The 18258-nt window shown below is 42.7% G+C and overlaps 2 protein-coding genes across 11 annotated transcripts in view; both read right to left on the bottom strand.

Annotated features, from left to right (window-relative positions):
• Window positions 1-4674: 4674 nt before the first annotated feature.
• On the bottom strand, window positions 4675-8407 carry use1 (unconventional SNARE in the ER 1 homolog (S. cerevisiae)). Its single transcript, XM_028403837.1, has 8 exons — window positions 8250-8407; window positions 7388-7437; window positions 6984-7062; window positions 6631-6783; window positions 6520-6535; window positions 6406-6430; window positions 6157-6319; window positions 4675-5917 (listed from the first exon to the last, which is right to left on the bottom strand). Exons 1-8 carry the CDS (start codon window positions 8385-8387, stop codon window positions 5735-5737), a joined length of 807 nt encoding a protein of 268 aa, XP_028259638.1. The 5' UTR covers window positions 8388-8407; the 3' UTR covers window positions 4675-5734.
• Window positions 8408-11771: 3364 nt separating this feature from the next.
• myo9b (myosin IXB) overlaps window positions 11772-18258 on the bottom strand; it is a 45148-nt gene continuing 38661 nt past the window's right edge. For 5 of the 10 annotated variants that reach the window (XM_028402892.1, XM_028402893.1, XM_028402896.1 and 2 more), the window contains 15 exons: window positions 17979-18169; window positions 17780-17887; window positions 17509-17679; window positions 17371-17412; window positions 17177-17288; window positions 17012-17085; window positions 16693-16885; window positions 16439-16567; window positions 16197-16302; window positions 15957-16088; window positions 15719-15842; window positions 15493-15543; window positions 13939-14054; window positions 13716-13855; window positions 11772-13264 (listed from right to left, as the gene is read on the bottom strand). In XM_028402892.1, the coding sequence (XP_028258693.1) occupies window positions 12708-13264; window positions 13716-13855; window positions 13939-14054; window positions 15493-15543; window positions 15719-15842; window positions 15957-16088; window positions 16197-16302; window positions 16439-16567; window positions 16693-16885; window positions 17012-17085; window positions 17177-17288; window positions 17371-17412; window positions 17509-17679; window positions 17780-17887; window positions 17979-18169 (2246 nt within the window). In that variant the 3' untranslated portion in view covers window positions 11772-12707. Of the gene's footprint in view, window positions 13265-13545; window positions 13645-13703; window positions 13856-13938; window positions 14055-15492; window positions 15544-15718; window positions 15843-15956; window positions 16089-16196; window positions 16303-16438; window positions 16568-16692; window positions 16886-17011; window positions 17086-17176; window positions 17289-17370; window positions 17413-17508; window positions 17680-17779; window positions 17888-17978; window positions 18170-18258 lie in introns of all 10 variants that reach the window. The other 5 variants (XM_028402898.1, XM_028402900.1, XR_003670461.1 and 2 more) reach the window with 5 other exon arrangements.

Here is an 18258-nt window from a genome sequence, read left to right as displayed (position 1 = left end):
TACTGCTAGGATGCACCCCCTCACCCCAGGAAGGGTGCATCCCAGCCTGCGCTTCGGCCTTGGACCGGGCCGGCTCTCATTTCATGCTGTCTGCAGAACATGTGAGCGCTTCAAACCCCGTCTAACCGTCCTCCATGTCTGATCAGCAAGTCCACGTCCACAGCTCGGTCCGCTCAGTCAGCCAAACCACTTGTGACTTCCAGCTGCTGTGTCAGTGCTGGTTTTGAAGCATAAAGGAAGAGCTCAGCACAAAATGCACCCAGTGACTCTCCTGAGACTTCATACATCCACAGGCTTAACATTGAGCCCACATTCAACACATACAACCAGTAGTTTAATGTTACCTGTGCATAAAATACTTTTATTAAAGTCAAGGCTTGGAATGCTTGTTGTGTTTCTTCTTACCTTGTACAGCTGTACTCAGACCATGTTGCTAGGCTTCAAGCTTCAAACAATGGGGTGTTTGGACCAATCAGCATCCTGTAAGGAGGATCAGGCATTATGGGGTTGTGACAATGGTAAGATGCAACTCTTCTTAGAAAGTATTCGGACATTAGGTGTGTTGTCATGGTGACTAACAGAGGCTTTCTCCAATCACCTGCCAAGTAAAATGTTTCCTATCGGCCTGTTCTCAAATGCTTCAGTGGTACAAAACCCTCAGCTAAGCATGCTATAATAATAGACTTTTCAAAGAAGGCACTTATATTATTTTCAGAAATGTTGTCTCTACAGTGACTTAATCATCATGTTGCTCACTAGAGAAAAAGACTTCATCACTTCTTCACTGTAGTTTTGGATAGATTTACAGATGCTGGTAGGAGGATTTAGTTATCACTAAATTATCTGAGAAGATGACTCATTAAAGTGTCATCAGTCTTTCAGTCTATCTAGAACAGAAATATTTCTTCCTTAAATCTGCAGTCTCATGGCCGACAAGCTTGTGTTCTCTGCATCAGGCCTCAAAGCTGCCTATAATACCAGCAACAGCCGCAGCCTTCAGACTGCCCGCTGGGAGATCCTGAATCACTAAAAGGTGAAAGAGCAAAGAACCAAGAAATTAAGCCTCTCAGCAGCAGCACTACCTGAGCTCCGTACATCAAAGGCTGAGCAGAAACCAGCAGGGAGGGTTTTCTTCCACTGGGGACTCTTTCAGCGCCGCGCTGCCTGACAAATAGGCTGGAAGGTTCAGTGCATTAACCCACATGTTGACACTAGGCTGGGAACACAGAGTGATGGAGGGACAACAGGGGGCTGCAGGGAATGACATATGGCTCAGGTCTTTGGGTGTAATAAACATCCATGCATATACACACAGGCAGGAACACACCAAACACACGGCTGAGAAAGTGCTGTTACGGCCTGTTGGGTTATCTGTGATTTACTGGATTCTCAGACACCATGGAGCTCTCATAGATGCTGCATGAGAGGAGAAAGTCGTCCTTATAGGTGCTTCACACGGCAGCCTGAGACCTGCTATGACAGAGGCCCTCATTAGGGTGTTAAGACAGAGGAAGAGGCACAGTCACAACAACCACACAGACAGAGATACAGAAACACGGAGGCGGGCGCAGCCGAGGGAAACGGTGACAGAGCAGGGAAACCTCCATAACACCTGTGCAGACCAGAGAATAGGAGATAGAAATCAGCAGGGGTCAGAAGACTCCAGAAAACTCAGGAATCAACTGGAAAGCTGTACAGTTTCAGGCTAGCGCTTCAAAAATCAGATTACACAGTAAAGCAGTGTGAGGCAAAGTGTCTTTTACAAACTGAAGCACATTCACTTGGACCTTTGGCCAGTGATCCACAGCAGCAGTGACATCATCACTGTCAAAAGGGAAAACGCTGAGATCCTTCCTCATCTGTCTCATCTGCAATCAACAAAACAGGCGAATAGGATGGGTTCACATCCATACTTCTGGATGGCAGTCATCACTACAGTAGACATGTAAGCTAGGGCGATGTTATGGTGGAGAAACACGCCTCCTATGAGCTTCTCATCCTTTAGAGATCAGTGTAGTCGTCCCTCATGCTCTTGCCTGTGGAACTTGAGAGGTGTGTGATTGATTGATGCTTTAAAGATGGCAGCTATGTGGTTGTTTTTTTCACATGTTGTCATTATCAAGGACTTTCAGGGGACCTTGGTCATTTGGAGTTTGTCCTGATGGTGACCAGCTTAAAGGGATGAGGGTCACCTTCCAGGCTGTGTATATTTGAATACCCCACCTCTTCACCATGCTGAGGTCGATGGTGACTGCCCCAAGCCTGCTGTGTCTATTTACTTAAAGAGAGCTGAGTTTTCAAGTTTTTGATTTCAGAGCTCATCGCCCTCTTCTTTAGGCCATGAATACATAAATCACACGTGCTGTAATCTTGGTGTTTTAAGAGCTCACAAACCTTTGGAGAAGCACTGGAAAATCTGAGCGATAGCAGCTGGAAAATTCACCCGTAAAAGCAAACAATCAATAAAAGCATTAAAAATAGTTTATTGACTTGCAGAGATTTAACTGTAAAATGAATCACGTCTGCAGTTGCAGCACAAGCCTCAACAACTGGAACTGGAGCTTGTGTGTGAAAGATAGTGACTCACTTCATAAGCCTGAATAAGTGCCGACTTTTATGTTCCCATTAGGTCATTAACATTACAGCACATTCAAAATGTTGGCAGAAAAGAAGAGGAGGGAAAAAAAGAGAAAAGAAAAGCTCTCTTCACCTCGTTTGCTCCCTCAAGGAAGTGCATGGAAACAAAAAAGAAAAAAAGAAAAAAGAGAATGAAAGAAAAATCTCCTTCATCTCTGTAGGCAGCCCAAATCCTCCATGTGGCTGCAGCCAAAAATTAAATTAAAAAGACTGGAGTGTTGGGATGTTTAACCGGCGCAGTGCTGTGCTGAGAGACGATGGAGGTTCTCTCATGCTTAACAATTTGTTCCTGTGCTCTCTGCCTTTTAGAGGGATCAAGCCAATTAAAAGCAAACTACAACACACACACACACACAGCTCAACATCAGTTGTCACAATAAATAAAAAACAAGGTTCTTTGCTGCCACATGGTTAACAACAAACATCAAACAGAGCTGCATGCAGCATGAGTCAGAGCAGATCTTTGAAATGTTTGCCAAAAAAGCTGCATTTTTTAATCTGAGCATATATGTATATGTGTAATTACTTGCAGCAGTCTGAGCATCTCCAGACAGAGAGCAGCTATTATGGGATGTAAAAAACACAGAGAGACCTGTCAGAGTGTACATGCTGCACCCTCTCTGTACTGCACCAAACATCTGCAATGAGAGAGTGATGAATCAATGAACCTGTGGACAACTCTGTGTGTCTGTGTTGTTAAACTGGGGAAGATTTAGGATTAGGATTAGGAGAAGGTGAGTTAGGTGTGGTGGTTTCAGGTCAGTGATTTCCATGCTGTAGCTGATTTAGTGTATGTTATGTGTCATGTTGAGTGAATCAATAATAAATCAATAAATCCAAAGATTTCATCATTGATTATTTCATGTTTTTCATTAATGTCTTTGGATTGAACACACACGTGAATCCTTGGTAAGAGACTGTGGCCTCTGGCCGGTGGATCACCTCTTATCACATATTAATGATCTGGCAGGTGGAAGTATGGAATTTATCTTTTTATGAGCAGGACAGGGTTAAATAAATGTCAGATAGTGGAGTAAAAAGACAAATAAAAAATGAAAATTTTCCAATAAAGTAGCAGAAAATGTTTGTATTAATTGAACTATAGCAACGTTTCATACTTGGACGTCTTCCCAGCACTGCTTACAGCCTGTACAGGGTTCCTTATTAGGATGTGTAACCACATTGATTAGGCTAAATTTACAAAACAAGCAGTCTGACACTATTTTCAGACCATCCCTGTGGGAGAAGGCTTCAGGAAGGAACCCATTCAGGTTCTCAGGGTCAGAGGTCAAAGGTCTCCTTGTTGAACCTCACGCTGACTCCTCTCTGACTCTGGAGGTTATACAGGAAATGGAAACATCTATTTCAGCCTCTTTCTATTAGGATAATTTAGCCATATGGAAGAGGAGAAACTGTGCTGCTGATGAAGTCATATACTGCAGAGCTGCAGCCAGAGCATTAGCAAAGGCCCCGAGAATGGAGGTGCAAACAGCTGTGATTACACTGAGTGATGATGATCCCTCGCTGTGACACAGCCTCATTTGGTCTCAGGGTGGCCTGCATACCTTAGCTTCCAGCAGGCAAAATACCCCCCAGGGATCCTAAAATACACAGCAGTCTAGTTCTTAACCCAGCAAGCAGCCACAAGGTGGAGCAAGGAGGAAGGACGGGGGCAGAGCTGCAAGCTCGGACAGGCTCGTCAGCTTCACAGACAACAGTCAGAAAGAAGGTTCTGCTGTGTGAAATATGCAGACTCAGGTGCAAAAAGTGACACACACACACAGTTATGTGACATGAAGGGTGTGCGCTTTTTCTACAGCCAGCTGCCTTTATTTAGCCATACTTCAGTCCACAGAGGACTTCTAAATGAGTGGAGGGTTTAATTTAGGAATCAGGGCTTGATCAGGCCAGCAGGGTCACCGAGGTCGTCATTGTATTCAAAGCTCAAGACTGACACACAGTGGACACACAAAGACATGCACAGGTTACTTAAAAAGAGCGTTCACTAGGAAACAAAACAGACAGTCATACTGGCACTACAGTGAAAGGGAACAGAGTCACTTTTAATTCTGTGGGGAATCAGTGGACACAGCTTTCACTCTAGATGTGAAGTGAGTCCTCACACAGGAATGGACACATGGTTACAGTCAATTCACCTGCAGCCTCAGCAGGCCTCTCTACATACAGCACACACCAACAGGTGGCTCCAAAACACTCAGACTGAAGATGAAGAATGATGAAGATGAAGAATGACAAGGGTACAAACCGTTTCAAAACATTAGCATGAGGACAAACTGTTGCTTGATGTTAACTGGCAACACTTCATGTTAAAGATAGGTAGTTACTCCTCCTCACTTTACTCAAATTTTCTTATTGATCCTTTATTACTGGGGCCTGGACTTAGCTTAATACAGCTATTTGAGATAAGAATAAATTTATGGAGATATTTTCTGAAAGTTGGGAAAGCACCCATTTTCCAATGTTACCATGTCTCTGCTAATCTACATCTTTATTAACCCTTCCTGAGACGGCAGGGCAGCTGAAAACACACAGCTGTTTACAGCTACATTATAGTGTGTTATAAACTATTCATTAAATGTTTTATGGTGCTAAACAGTAATCAGTACAGAGGTACCACACACAGTTTAGCAGTGACACTGTGATTAGCAGCAGCTGCTGGACGGCTCTTCTATAAATGTCGTTCGAAGTACACAATGGAAACAAACAACAACTTCACTCCCACACAGTGTGTACCTGCGTCAAACGGCTTGTAGCCTACCTGATGAAAGTTTCTAATAGTTAAGGCTTCCTCCCATCACCTGTACATTAAGACTTGACCTCCATTTACGTTCTGCTCAATAAAAAAATGAATACTGACGCCTTAAAATTTCACCAGCCCGTTTAGACAAAAAACTTCAGTTTGAAAAGTGAAAACAAGCTCCATCCAGTGAACTGAGCTGTTCTGGTTCTAACTACTACTGATCTGTGCCTCACACACACAGACGTGCTGTATAGATCTAAGGAGGCCTATGTAGTTGCTGCTGTTGTAAACACAGGAAGGATATAGGACTAAAGAGTTCAGGGTAGTGTCCAGTCATCATCTGAGTCTGGGAAAGATTCTGATGAAGAGGATCATGCTGATAAAGGTGAAGGAGACCAGGATGAGCATCAACCACAGCAGCCAGTTAACGGACTTCTTGGTGTGCTGCTCCAGTCGTTCTGACTCCGTCTTCAGCTTCTCAAAATTCAGGTCTGCCTGACGCATGGACTGGCCCAGAGTCTGGGGAGTAGAGGAAGACACAGTGGATATAAATGTAAATATTTATATATTTATGTCCATAAAAGTAATAAAGTCTAAACAGATCATAGTGATGGATTCAAAAGCTGGCTGTGAACATTCTCTGGCTTATACTGCCCCCTTGGGGCCATAGTCAGCAAAGACAATTTCTGTCCTGTGATAGAAACAGCATCCAGATCTCAAACTTTATCAGCTCACATATTTACAGCCAAACAGTTTACCTGGTTGTCCTGCTTGATGATGTTCTGCGCTGCCAGAGTGTTGTTCTTCAGATTTCGGGCCAGGTTGAGCATGTCCTCTGCCAGCTTTTCCTGCAGGTTGTGGTGGTGTTGCAGGACGGCGTCCAGCTCAGCAGCAGACTGACGCTCATCCAGAGGAAGACATCTGCACGAGGTAACATTATAATTCCGCTGTGGCTCAACAAGGAGAGTCCAGTAGATTAAATCATTTAGAAATACATTAATTTTTACCTTCTGTTTCTCAAGTCTGATGTGCCTGAAAACACAAAAAAACATAAGTTACATAGAAGATGTTGAAATTATTTGTTGCAAATCTTCAGGAACCCTTCAAAATCACAATCTTACCTTTTCCTGACGACCCCTGTAATGACACAAAGGAACATTTGTGAGTGAACACAAAGCTTTTAGGTGCTGCAGTTGACAATAGAGGTTGACTGTGTATACGTCTTGTTATACCGTGCCGAGCAGCTCATCCCTCATCTCTCCCGTGCATCTGGCCTTCGTCTGCATGTGCACAGTTTTAGTAGCAGGTATCCTCTCATTGGCTATTGTAGGTGTCCGTCCAGGGGCAAGGAACTGATTGGCTAAAGCTTTTTCTGTTGGCGAAGACTGGAGAAGAAGAGCAGAACAGATGTGAGAACAGAAAAGCGTCCTGGTCAGAGAAAACCTCAGGAGACAAATCTGATGCACAATTATTTCATCAACTTAAACACACAGAGAAGACACTTATGTTTCAAACAAATATCAACTATATGACTAAAAATGGCATCATCTCTGAGGAGAAAAAAAATTGAAGTGTTGCCACTGACCAGTTTCTCTGCTTCCAGAAGCCCTTTTAGAAAATCTACTTTTCTCGTGTATTCGGTCAGGACCTCTGGTGTTGGTTTGCTAGTTAAAGTTAAAACAAGTTAAAACCTTGATATTTAATAGTGTAAACCTGTGTCAGTTAAACAGAGTAAATGAAGTGTGTTTTAACAAATATGTAATTAAGTATTTAATGTGCATTAAACACATTAGAGACGCACAATGAGACAGATTACAGCATTTTAAGCAGATAAAAGTACCAACTCTAGTAATACAGTTTTTATTCTTTTTATAACTTTCTGCTTCTTTTATTTAATGTCAGTGGTAGAGTGTGGTAGATATTAATAGATATTAGATATGATTAAAAAATACAAATATGAATGCATATAAATGTCATACATGGCGTTACCTTGGGCTTTTTCTGAGAGCCACCAACATCTCTTCCAGGGCACCAACATACTAGAGGAGAGCAAACAGAAACAGTGACGCACATCTCAGGCAAATATTTAGTTTACAAGATTATCAGGTTTTTATTGCTATAAAGGACTTTTTTGGTGCCCCCCCTGCTAAACGATGAGAAATTAGAATTACAATTCTCACCAAATATATAGCATATATTTCACCAAGAATAACAGACCCGTGTTCTGACTAAAGAGCACTGACTGAACAGCTAACTTTCTCATCATATTGGATGTTGCTCTTTGTGAGCTCGCAGTATTTACTGCAATAAATCCAATAAAAAGCAATCAAAAGTGTAGACAAAGAAATCTTTAGAGGGCTGCTGTGTTTTAGCTCTAGTTTTAGATCACAGAAGCTAGATGCTAGCTAGGCTACATAATACAAATTGTCGTGAGACTTAAGAATATCGGGTTTATTTTGCGTTTAACTTTATTGTGCATGTAAAACAGTGTAACAGCTATTGGTATATAACAATTTAAACGCGCATTTTGGCGTAATATTCGAATGTGTAATGTAGCTTGTTTGTTCTATTTAATAATAACGTGCCAGTTTGTTTCAGTCACTCATAGCTTAGCAAGGCTAGCTAACATTCCAACGGTACTACAGATAAAAGTGTTAAAATGTGTCAAGGAGTTATATAATTCTTTCGATATGCCATCAAAGAAAGCCATGTCCCTGCTGTCTGTGACGACGTGGCTAACAGCGGCTGACAGCAGCAAAGCTAACAACAACAACAGTCATGCTAACGTTAGCTTATGAAGGTCAGACTAAAACAGAGTTAAAGCGTTCACTTTGGTGTTTTGTTGTTTTACCTTTTCTAGTCTCCATTCAGTCTCTCCTCGTTTCTCAGAAGCTATAGATTCACAACGAGACAACAGTCTAATAAAATTGATTTCTAACCTAGAAGCCATGTTTGAAGCTGACACAGCGTCGCAGCGGTTTGACGTCATGACTACAAAGGGGCCGGGGCAAAAGAAAGGATGATGGAGGCAATTTTGTTGAAAATTGTAGAACACACACGCACACACACACACACACACACACACACACACACACATATATATATATATATATATAGCACCCGCCCCTTTACCTTTGATGCCAAAAGTGCCCTTTTGTCAAAGTGAATTTTTATTTTATTTTATATCATTATTGCGTGTGACAGTCAGTCTGTGTGGCCCAAAATAATAGTAAATGGACCGATATAATAATAACTTAGATCTATGTTGGTCGGTCACATGATCCACGATGTGCCCTCTCTACCCTGACGTGCCCTGTAGCCGAGCGCTGCTAAACTGGGAGACGGTCGGCCACTGCTGGGGGCGACACCGAGGGAGTAAACTGCTGGTCCTGTGAGCAGGTTCTGCAGCACCGGCATGTTTGTGCACGGTGAAGTTTTCCAGGATGACTGACGAAGTGAAGCGAGCCATGCGCGTCCAGTGTGACGTCTGACTGCACACACCTCTAACAAGTTATAGCCGCTAGTTAACCACACAACCGACAGCACTGCCCAGTCACAGCTGTAGCAATTAGCGACCTATCAGCCAATCAGAAAAAATAACCTTCTTGTTGCCAGGTGAGGTCTGAGATTCAGCTGCAAGCACACCGCGCAGCAGATGTTATGGCATATAGGGCAAGCCAGGAGTGACAGACAGGGAGCAGGTTTCCTTCTATATTGATCCCTTCCTTTGTGTTTCGGTCACTTCATTTGAACCGCTTGTGTGTGCTGATCAACACAAGCAGACAAATCAGCACAGATTCATGGTGAACTAAATTACCTGTTGTGCAGCTTTTTTGCAGCTTTTTGGAGGCTTTGAGTAATCTGTTTCTAATCCGTTTAATCTGATCTGTTTTGTGAAGTCTCTCTAAAATCTGACAGTCCAGCTGATGGTCTCATTGGGAATAAGGTGAAACAAAAATTTGTTTTTTGTGGTTAAAATCATGGTGGCACAGAGGTTAAAAAGTAACAGATGTAAACATATGTTGTTATAATAATCTGTTAGTGTAGTATACCACCATGAGGTTGACAGAACTGTTTCATTTTCAGTTTTGTATTTGTCATCATTGCTTGAAATAAATTGTTCAGCTTTTCAAGACCTATTAAACTTGTATTCAGATTTGTTCAAATATGTTTCGTTTTCAAAATATTAATAAAAATTCAAAAGCCATTTAACATTGAAGTCTGTTTTCTTATTCTTCCATATGTTTTTGGCGCAGCGTATCTTCAGCATACATTGACCGATTTCAGTCATTCAACTATCAAAATGTTCATCTCACAGAGGACATTCTGGGTCAACTTCAAGTTTTTCAAAAAATTATAGTTTTTCAAATATTAAGCAATTTCAGCGTCATCTGCCAAATGTATCTCCTCCTACAAATTTCAAGCTACAGACTCCATTTTAGTCTTAAAACGCTCATTAGATGCTGCTCTATCAAAGTTGTATTCATAATGTACTAATTCCAAACCGTTTCTGTGTGCCAGGCTCTCAAAGTTGGAGCGGTTTTTGAGGTGTCCTCTGATGACATCAGTAGACTGTTGACATGGCAACGTACCAAGCTAAAACAAAGAGGCTACATGTTAGGGGCGCTATAGAGCCATTTTCCCATGTGCGTTTCAAAAATTTTCAGCCGAATGAATTTCTCTACCAAGTTTGGTGAGTTTTGGGGCATCCCAACTCCTTCACCCATTCTTTCTTGTCCTGCTAATTCTGTTCTTCTCTGCTAAAGATTCTCTTTTCATTTTTTCAGGCTATCTGAAAAGAAACAAATCCAGATCCGGCTTGCGTATCAGGCCACACCGTCCTTTTCGATCTGTTCTTTTCTGCTAAAGTTTCTCTCTTCCTTTTTCACGCTATCTTCAAGTGATATATACCCTTTCAAGTGGCAACAGCAATGCCAAAGAAGGGTAAGAAATCACAGGCTGCAAAAAACCGCAGAAGAAATAAGTGCAATGAGACTGTCCCTGAATCAGACAACAGACCTACACCTGTCACTGTTGTTGCACCTCCTCTGCTGAATGAACTTGAATCAAACTCAGCTACTGTGAGTAGAACCACAGCCACTGATGTTTCTGCCACTATTTTGCCTGAAAAAATCAACCACACCATCGTTTTGGAACACCAAGACATGACATCATCACAACCACATAACGCTTCTCAGTATGATTTTGTGACCATTTCTACTGTTGCCACTGATGTCTCTAAGACAGTAATGGATATTTCCTCTAAACTGTCAAAGCGCAATAAACAAGAAAGGAGAAAATTGCTGAGAAGATCCAAAGTCTCCCAAAAACCTCCACAAAGAAAAGAGAATCAGAAAAAGAAGGAAAGACAACGGTATGCTTCAGATGAAATGTTTCGAATGAGGAAAAAGTCTTTGTCACGCTTGAAATATCAAGCGAATTCTCTATTCAGACAAAACAAAAGAAATGCTGTGAAAACCAAATACATGATGTTGACTTCAGAGAAACACACAAGGAAAAAGTAAGTCAGCACTACAGAACTGATGGTATGTTGGGCAGTAACGGTGAACAAATGCATGCATGAGGCAACTGCAACATGTAAAAATGTCATGTCTGTGACTGCAGAACAGAAAATCACACATGCGGACGCAGCCAGGAGTGCCATCTTGACGTGGAGGAGGTCCCAGCAGAAGTATGCGCAGGCGGAGTAGAGGAAAACAGTTAAAAAATCCTGGGCCACTTCACATGATGTGCTACTGTATATAGTGTATTGTTTTTGCGTGTTTTGATTTGTGTGTATTTAGGGTTTATTTACCTTATTTTTTTATCTTATTTCATGTTAATTATTATAAGTTTTATGTAGAGCTGCAGTTAGGGACAGTTTATAAACATTCAGGTTGCCATAGATACAGGAAAACATTCACAGGCACCTACAAAGGACCTATACTCTGCTTATTGATCAGACTGTAATCATTACAACTGTCCTATTGTCTGTCTGTTACTTTTCCACATTCAAATCACACAGCCTGTGCTCCTAATAAGATATTATTCCAGCCTCAGACCTTTCATATGGTATATTCACAGTCTATTCTTTATGGCTTCATACTGTTCTTGTCTTCAGCAGTTTCTATTTCATATCTTCCTAATGTTCAAAGGTTTTCTACTTTTCAAAATAAAAGCGCTTCATCCTTGCAGATTGGTCAACGTGTTTCACCAAATTAAATTCAGATTGCAGATTCTCCAGCAATTCAGCTACAGCAATCAAACTTGCATTTTCTTCAGGAAATGCCATTTTCTAGTTTGTATTGTTCCTTTAATAACTCATGCTTACACCTTTTTGACAGTATGTGATGAAAACACACCGCAGCCGATGTTACAAGCATCATGTACTGTATTTTCATGTTAATTCTAATAACCATTACAGTTCATGTCATTCAGTCCTAAACACACTCTCTGTTACACATTACACACCTTTCTCATAAATCCAGACAAACCAAACATCATTCAACAGCAGAGAGGAACATTAGTATTACATTTCAAACAAACTTGGCCAGAGCCGTGCTTCAGCAGAACCTGCTCACTCTGGGAATGTCCAGAGCCAAGAGAAGCAATTTTACAAGGGGTGAGTTCAAGGACACATCATGGCATGGTGTTGTGGTTGGGTTCTGATGACTTAGGGGAGAAAAAGTGGCGTGTGCTGCTCCTATTTCCCTTTGCTATGTGAATGTAATGACTTCCTTTCGGGCGTCTGAAAGGCAAAGGTGAAGTTCCATTGTGCATGTGTACATTATTGTTTTGATCATGTGTCTGCGACAAAGGCCCTGTCTTTATACCAAATAACTCTCTGTCCCCTTTATGGGCTCTGTTCCATAATGACTAAGAAATGAGTTTCTTTGTGTACAACATCAAGGCACTAGCCAACATTTCAGCGAGCATCATCTGCTTATTAGGAAAACCAGGAAATGAAAAGTGCGACTGGAACCTGCAATATTTTCATGAATTAGGACAAATGAAAACAAAATCTTTTATGAGGCTACAGAAATTCAGCCTCTGGTCCAACTGGACTTATAACAGTATCCACAATATATTATAATGATAGAAAAAGGTGCTTGGCAACATCATGTCCAGTTATTTTACTGTCATAAAGGACACATCTGCAGTGCCTTGTTTTTTCCCTCTGACACAGCAGCTGGAACAGCCTCCATCTGATTCTTATTCTCTCTTGGCTCTCTTCTATCATCTGAGTCCATTCTAGATGCTGTTTAGAATCATTTGCTTATGTCCAGTCTGAGGTTGCTGCCTTTTATCCTCAGTCATCTTCATCCATGTAGGGTATGTCTGGGTCAGAAAATCGTCTCTGGCCAGTGGAGGCTTCTGTTTTCTTGTGCTGTGGTTGAGGTGAGGGTGTAACCATAGCAATGGAAGAAGATGAGGAGGAAGCGGAGGGAGGGCAGGAGGAAAAATGCAACAACAAGTCACACTCGGGGCTGTCAATGTACAAGGACTGGGTGCTGTCTTTACGGCGGCCGGGCTGCTCTCTTCTCTTCACCAAGTATTTAAAAGCTCGATTTCCAGGAGGAGTGTAAGTCTGAGCTGGATTGGGGGCTGCAGGCTGGGATAGCACACCTGGGGGGAGTTTAACTGTGTCTGGGATGACAGGGGTGCGGCGTTGCAGCAGATGCCTGAGGGAGGGGCTGGAAGATTCAGACGTTGAAGAAGCGTAGCTTGACACAGAGGAGGCAGAGCCAGCAGGGGTGAGGTTTGACACAGGGATACGCCCACACAGGACTTGAGATCGCTGGGCCAGATCGGATGGTTTAGGAGGACAAAATGGCCTATGTCTCCTCGGCTGAAAGCCACCCTGTCCTGGAAGAGAGGGAAGAAAAGTTGAGTAAGAGGAAAACAGCCATGTTTTACCCAGAGGCTCCCACAGCAGTCCTAAAGGAGATGACAGATGGAAGAGCATGCAACCATGTTATCTTGTAAAAAACAAAAAAAAAGTGAATTAATAAATATAAGTATAAATATTTGATTTAATGTGATGCCAAATCTTCAATCAATGAACTTAAGTAGCATGAGCATGCTTTTGTGCCACACATGCATGTACATGCACACAAACACACAAACACGGTTGCTGTTCCTCCAACCTGCTTTGTTACAGAGCAGACGTCACCGCCCCATCACCATCACTGGTCCAGACCTGCACCACAAAAGACAGGAAGGGCCCGATCCAGTGGCCCCGTGGTCTGATCAGAAACCCACAGGTGAGTGTAAGGAACAGTTAGAAGGAATGCCCAGGCTGTACCTTAATACTGACCTTCAAGCTCTGAGCTGTGGGCAGAAGAGCGCTGCTGCTCATCCAGAAGACTCTCGGAGCTTAGAGACGCTTCAGAGTCCAGGTTCTCCTGATCGGACCCTGGCTGCTCCATTTCTGGCAGTCGGCAGGCCAGGTCCTCTCTGAGGGGAAACAGATGATTTGGGGTGTGAGAGACATGAAAGAGTGATAAAAACAGAGGTAATAGAGGTAAGAACATCCTTACTTCTCCTGTTTGATGGACTTTATGCGTTCCACCAGATTCTTCTCAGCCTCTGTGTCTGAGTCCAGAGGCTCATTCTCAGGGACCACGCTGAGATCTGAACTGACCTTCTCATGGACCTGCAGAAGACAGAGCATCACAAACTGATACCACAACCAATTTAAAATGGAAATGACCAATAAAACTTTAACCCAGATCTGAAAGTGAACAGAAATTTGTTAGTGGGGTAAAGAGAAAAGCGACTTGGTTGGTGTCTGTGGGTTTTCATGCATCTGCACATGAATTCTTAAATTAACTGAAGGGAGAAAGATAAACGCAGCCAAGAAAATATACTGTTCTGTTAGACAGGTCACCATAAAGCTGGATCCATACTCCACGAGAACAGAGAACTCCCTTCCCCCTGCTGACTTTACGCCCACAAAATGACATCATTTTTTTCTCTCGGACCACCCGTTGTGCAGCACTCTCAGACACATGGCCCGGGCATAACTTTTTCTTTCAAGGCTGTGCATCAACCATGCTGTGATTGGTCGGAATTTATTGTGGGCGGGCGTGATGAATGTGGAGAAGCGCAAGAGCTTCTTCAGGTGCAGAACACACAGACAGAAGGAGGAAGTACAGCGACGATGGACAGTTTAGATTAGGCAAACAGCTCTTGGAGGGAGAAACACGCCGCACAGAGGAGAGCGTCTGTCCGATAAAAATTAATCCCAGTATTGATCACGGCGTTACAGTGGCTGGAAGCACATTAAACACCGGGAGACGGGATGTATTATTGCAGACAGTCATCCACACGTTCACAGAATTAAACTCACACAGACCAGAGGTCTGCTACAGTCAGCTACCGTACACTGATCTTCTATCTATTGTCATGCTGTGCGCCCTCTTCCCTGAGCATTATCAGCTCTTTAGGCCAGGTAACCACGACTGTGCTCACAATTTGCAATACAATTGCATTGTCAACTTTTTTGTGTGTGACGTGCGCTGTGTAGGAGGGCCGTATGAGGAGTTCTGCACACACACATCTTGCAGAGTTTGGTACCTCCGTGTCGAAACAAACTTTTTTTTTTACTCTTACCACCCCTGAAGCGAGTTCTCTGTTCTCTGTTCTCATGGAGTATGGAACAGCCTTCAACCTAAAACCCTCCGACCGCTCCAAACATGCAAACTTCAGAGCTTTGTGGTCATCTTTCAATAAAATAAAACTAAAAGGCCTCAACAAACGACAAAATGCATCCCCACCATCCAGCTTTGCATGTCATATTATTGGTAGGTCATTCTCTTCTAAGAGTCACAACTCCAAACCAGAACCATTCTGTCCTCTCATACAGACAATGAGAATTCACGTTACAAGCTGAACCCAAACTAACAGCATGCAATCTACTCCCAGTTAGTATGAAAGAGTAAACAGCACTAAGGAGAGAAAACAACAAAAAAAAAACAACAGCCAGAGCATCACCCACATCTAACATGCCATGCACAGATGCTTCAACATGGCACGCACTACACACTACAACTACAGGATCTACTGTACCAGGAGAACTGGATGATACATACCACCACTCCTTTGTAAGGAGCTGAGAACCTGAGAGGCAAATGCCAGAAGGGCTAAAGAGAGACAAGGAACATTGACCATGTTACCCATGTACCCTGACAACAACAGCTTCTCACACTGTGGTCATAATATTTAAAGGAGGCAGGAAAATGTTACTGACAATTCAAGATGATTCAAGAAGTCATCATTATCAAATCTTTAGACTTTGAGCTGGGTTTTGTTCCTCACCGTATTCTTTCTTTTGAGTTTAAGCTGGTTAACAGCAAGAGCCTCTGCATATTCCAGCTGCTCAATCTCCTCCATCTTCTCATTGTAGCGTCTGATCTGTTCGTTGATGAGCATCTCCACACACCTACAGACAAAAAAAATGTCTAAGTCTCCCAATATACAGCACAAAGTAAAAAATGAAATAACAATAGGATGTAAGTCCCAAAAGAGCAGATTTTGGTATACTTGGCATTCTTACATGGTTGTCTTGGCAACGTCCTTCATGCTGAGCAGCGGATCTGCACTGTCGGGGCAGCGAAGGATACATGGTGCAAATACTATGGCCAATGAGTTCGGAGACATGCGGTTGTGAGCCTCCTCTTTACACACCCTGTAGGAACATTACAGTTCAGCTGCATGTACTGATAGTGTCAGCGTTAGTTTGTTGGAATGGAAGAATAAACAAAAACCTTCAGTGCACATGTACAAGAATTTCTACCTGACAAGGTGAAAAATGAGTCTCTCTAATGTGTTGAAGTTTGCAGTAGGAAGCTCCTCCAGCACTTTATAGACGGCATGAAGCTGCTCTTGTTTTTCCGGTAGTTCTAACGAGAAAAACATGAAATATCCAATGTCAACTTAAATGTCAAATCTAAACCTACTGGCCAGCTGACAGACAAAACTAAAGGCAGAGTTTGAGTTTGTAAAATGTCTCCCTCTGGTGGGGAAAGTCCTCCTTACCCACTGCATGCAGGAAGTCATTGTAATGTGTGAAGGTCATGAGGGGGTCTGGCAACTCTCTCAACCACTGCTTCACCAGGCCAGTCACTGTGTGGATGGGATAGTCTTCAAGGCAGACTAGGTGGGGGTCTAAACACCAAAAAAATAAATGTTACATCAGCACTAAGTAAATAAAAAAGTCAATCAACAAAGTAACCATGATGCCAGACTTCTGGATCTTGGATTTTTTAAATTTTCATTTTTTTTATTTTAACCTGTCTCTAGGCGCTGATGCAGCTCCTTCATGCGGTTGGCAGCACCAGATTTGCGATAGATGCCTTCAGTGTAGAGGCCCTGCATCTCCACGTGCTCCAGCATCATCTCCAGCACCATGGGCACAGGGTTCTTATCACTGACCAGGTGACACACACGCACACCAAAGTGCTGCCCGTTGAACTCTTCGTCACTCTGCAAATTCATGAGACAGCAGCAGTCAGTAAGACCTTTATGCATCCAAACCCCTCACCACAAACATTAATGTTTACTGTAATTTGACTTTTCTTAAAGCTGAGACATGAGGTTTATGTTTCGTACCTTTTTGGCACAGAAAGAGGAGCAGTCGGTGACTATTTTACAGATGCACTTCTTGTGGCACACCATTTTACAATCTGTGAGACACCATTTCAAAATGTTAATGTAGGAACATTATGTTCTTCATTCAACATTATGTACTTCCATCTTTGTTGGGGCGTTACTCACAGCTACACATGTAGGCTTTCTCCATGCCCCAGATGTAGGAACTACACTGGTCACATGACTGCATGATGTTGACCTGATAGTTGATAAAAACATGATCCAGGGGACTCTCCATCTAATAAGACACAGTCACTCATTTTAGTCATTTTATACTAAACGACACTGATTATTGTGGAGTTTAGAGTGTGCACACTTACACTTTTATCTTTTTTTCTTCTCTTCTTTCTTGCTTTGGCAGGCTACAAACAGACAGACCAAAGGTATGAATACATTATTTTTCATATGCTAATAGACTGACTAATTAGACTGAATAATGATCAATCTGAGTGTTTCACCTTTGCAGGTTCAGCCTCCTCCTTCTTTATTTCTCCTCTGATGAAGCCATCCAGCACCGACTGGAACAGGTTGACCACTAGTTGGACTTCCTCTTTCTGCTTACTGCCAGCCAGGTGGAGCACTTTGGTCTGGTAGCCTGTCATCAGACCTTTGTAGCCTATAGTGGGTTTCTGATAAGAGGACAGGAGAGATAATGAAGAAGAGGGGTTGATGAAGAAAAGCTCTGGACAGCCTGTATGTTGTCTGCTCTATGCCTGCATACAGACTCACTGGAAGTGAATACATGGCTTTGATGTTGTCCCTGAACTGCATGGTGGCCGTGACAAAGATGGCTTCAGTGGCTGACAGCGACTTGCCCCTGGAGCGGAAATCATTGACCTACAGTGGAATGCAAACATTTTGTTTTTCTGTCTTTGAATGAATCAGATCATTCCATTTAATGGCATCATCTTGGTTTCATTTAATTCACCTGGTTTCCCAGAAACTCATCGAGGTGCCGCAGCTCATTAGCGTTGGTGATTTCTCGGTCCAGCGAGGCATTCCACTGCTCAGAGACCCGTGTGGCACGACTGATCTTTATGGTGGGGTTTCTGCCTAAAACTTTACCAGCACGCTCACCATGGGGCTGGGAAAGAGGCCGTGAAGGTCTGGAAGCTTGGGCTGAGTATCACAGAGTCAAAAAAACAAGAAGCCCAGAGTAAGTGTGATCCTGCACGGGTCAGTGTTTTCTCAGAAAGCAAACAGCAGGA

The sequence above is a fragment of the Parambassis ranga genome, chromosome 4 (genome assembly GCF_900634625.1).
Source record: "Parambassis ranga chromosome 4, fParRan2.1, whole genome shotgun sequence".
In the NCBI taxonomy this organism is placed as follows: Eukaryota; Metazoa; Chordata; class Actinopteri; family Ambassidae; genus Parambassis; species Parambassis ranga.
Note: the sequence above shows the minus strand (reverse complement) of the source record. Positions and strands in the feature narration are given on the sequence as shown.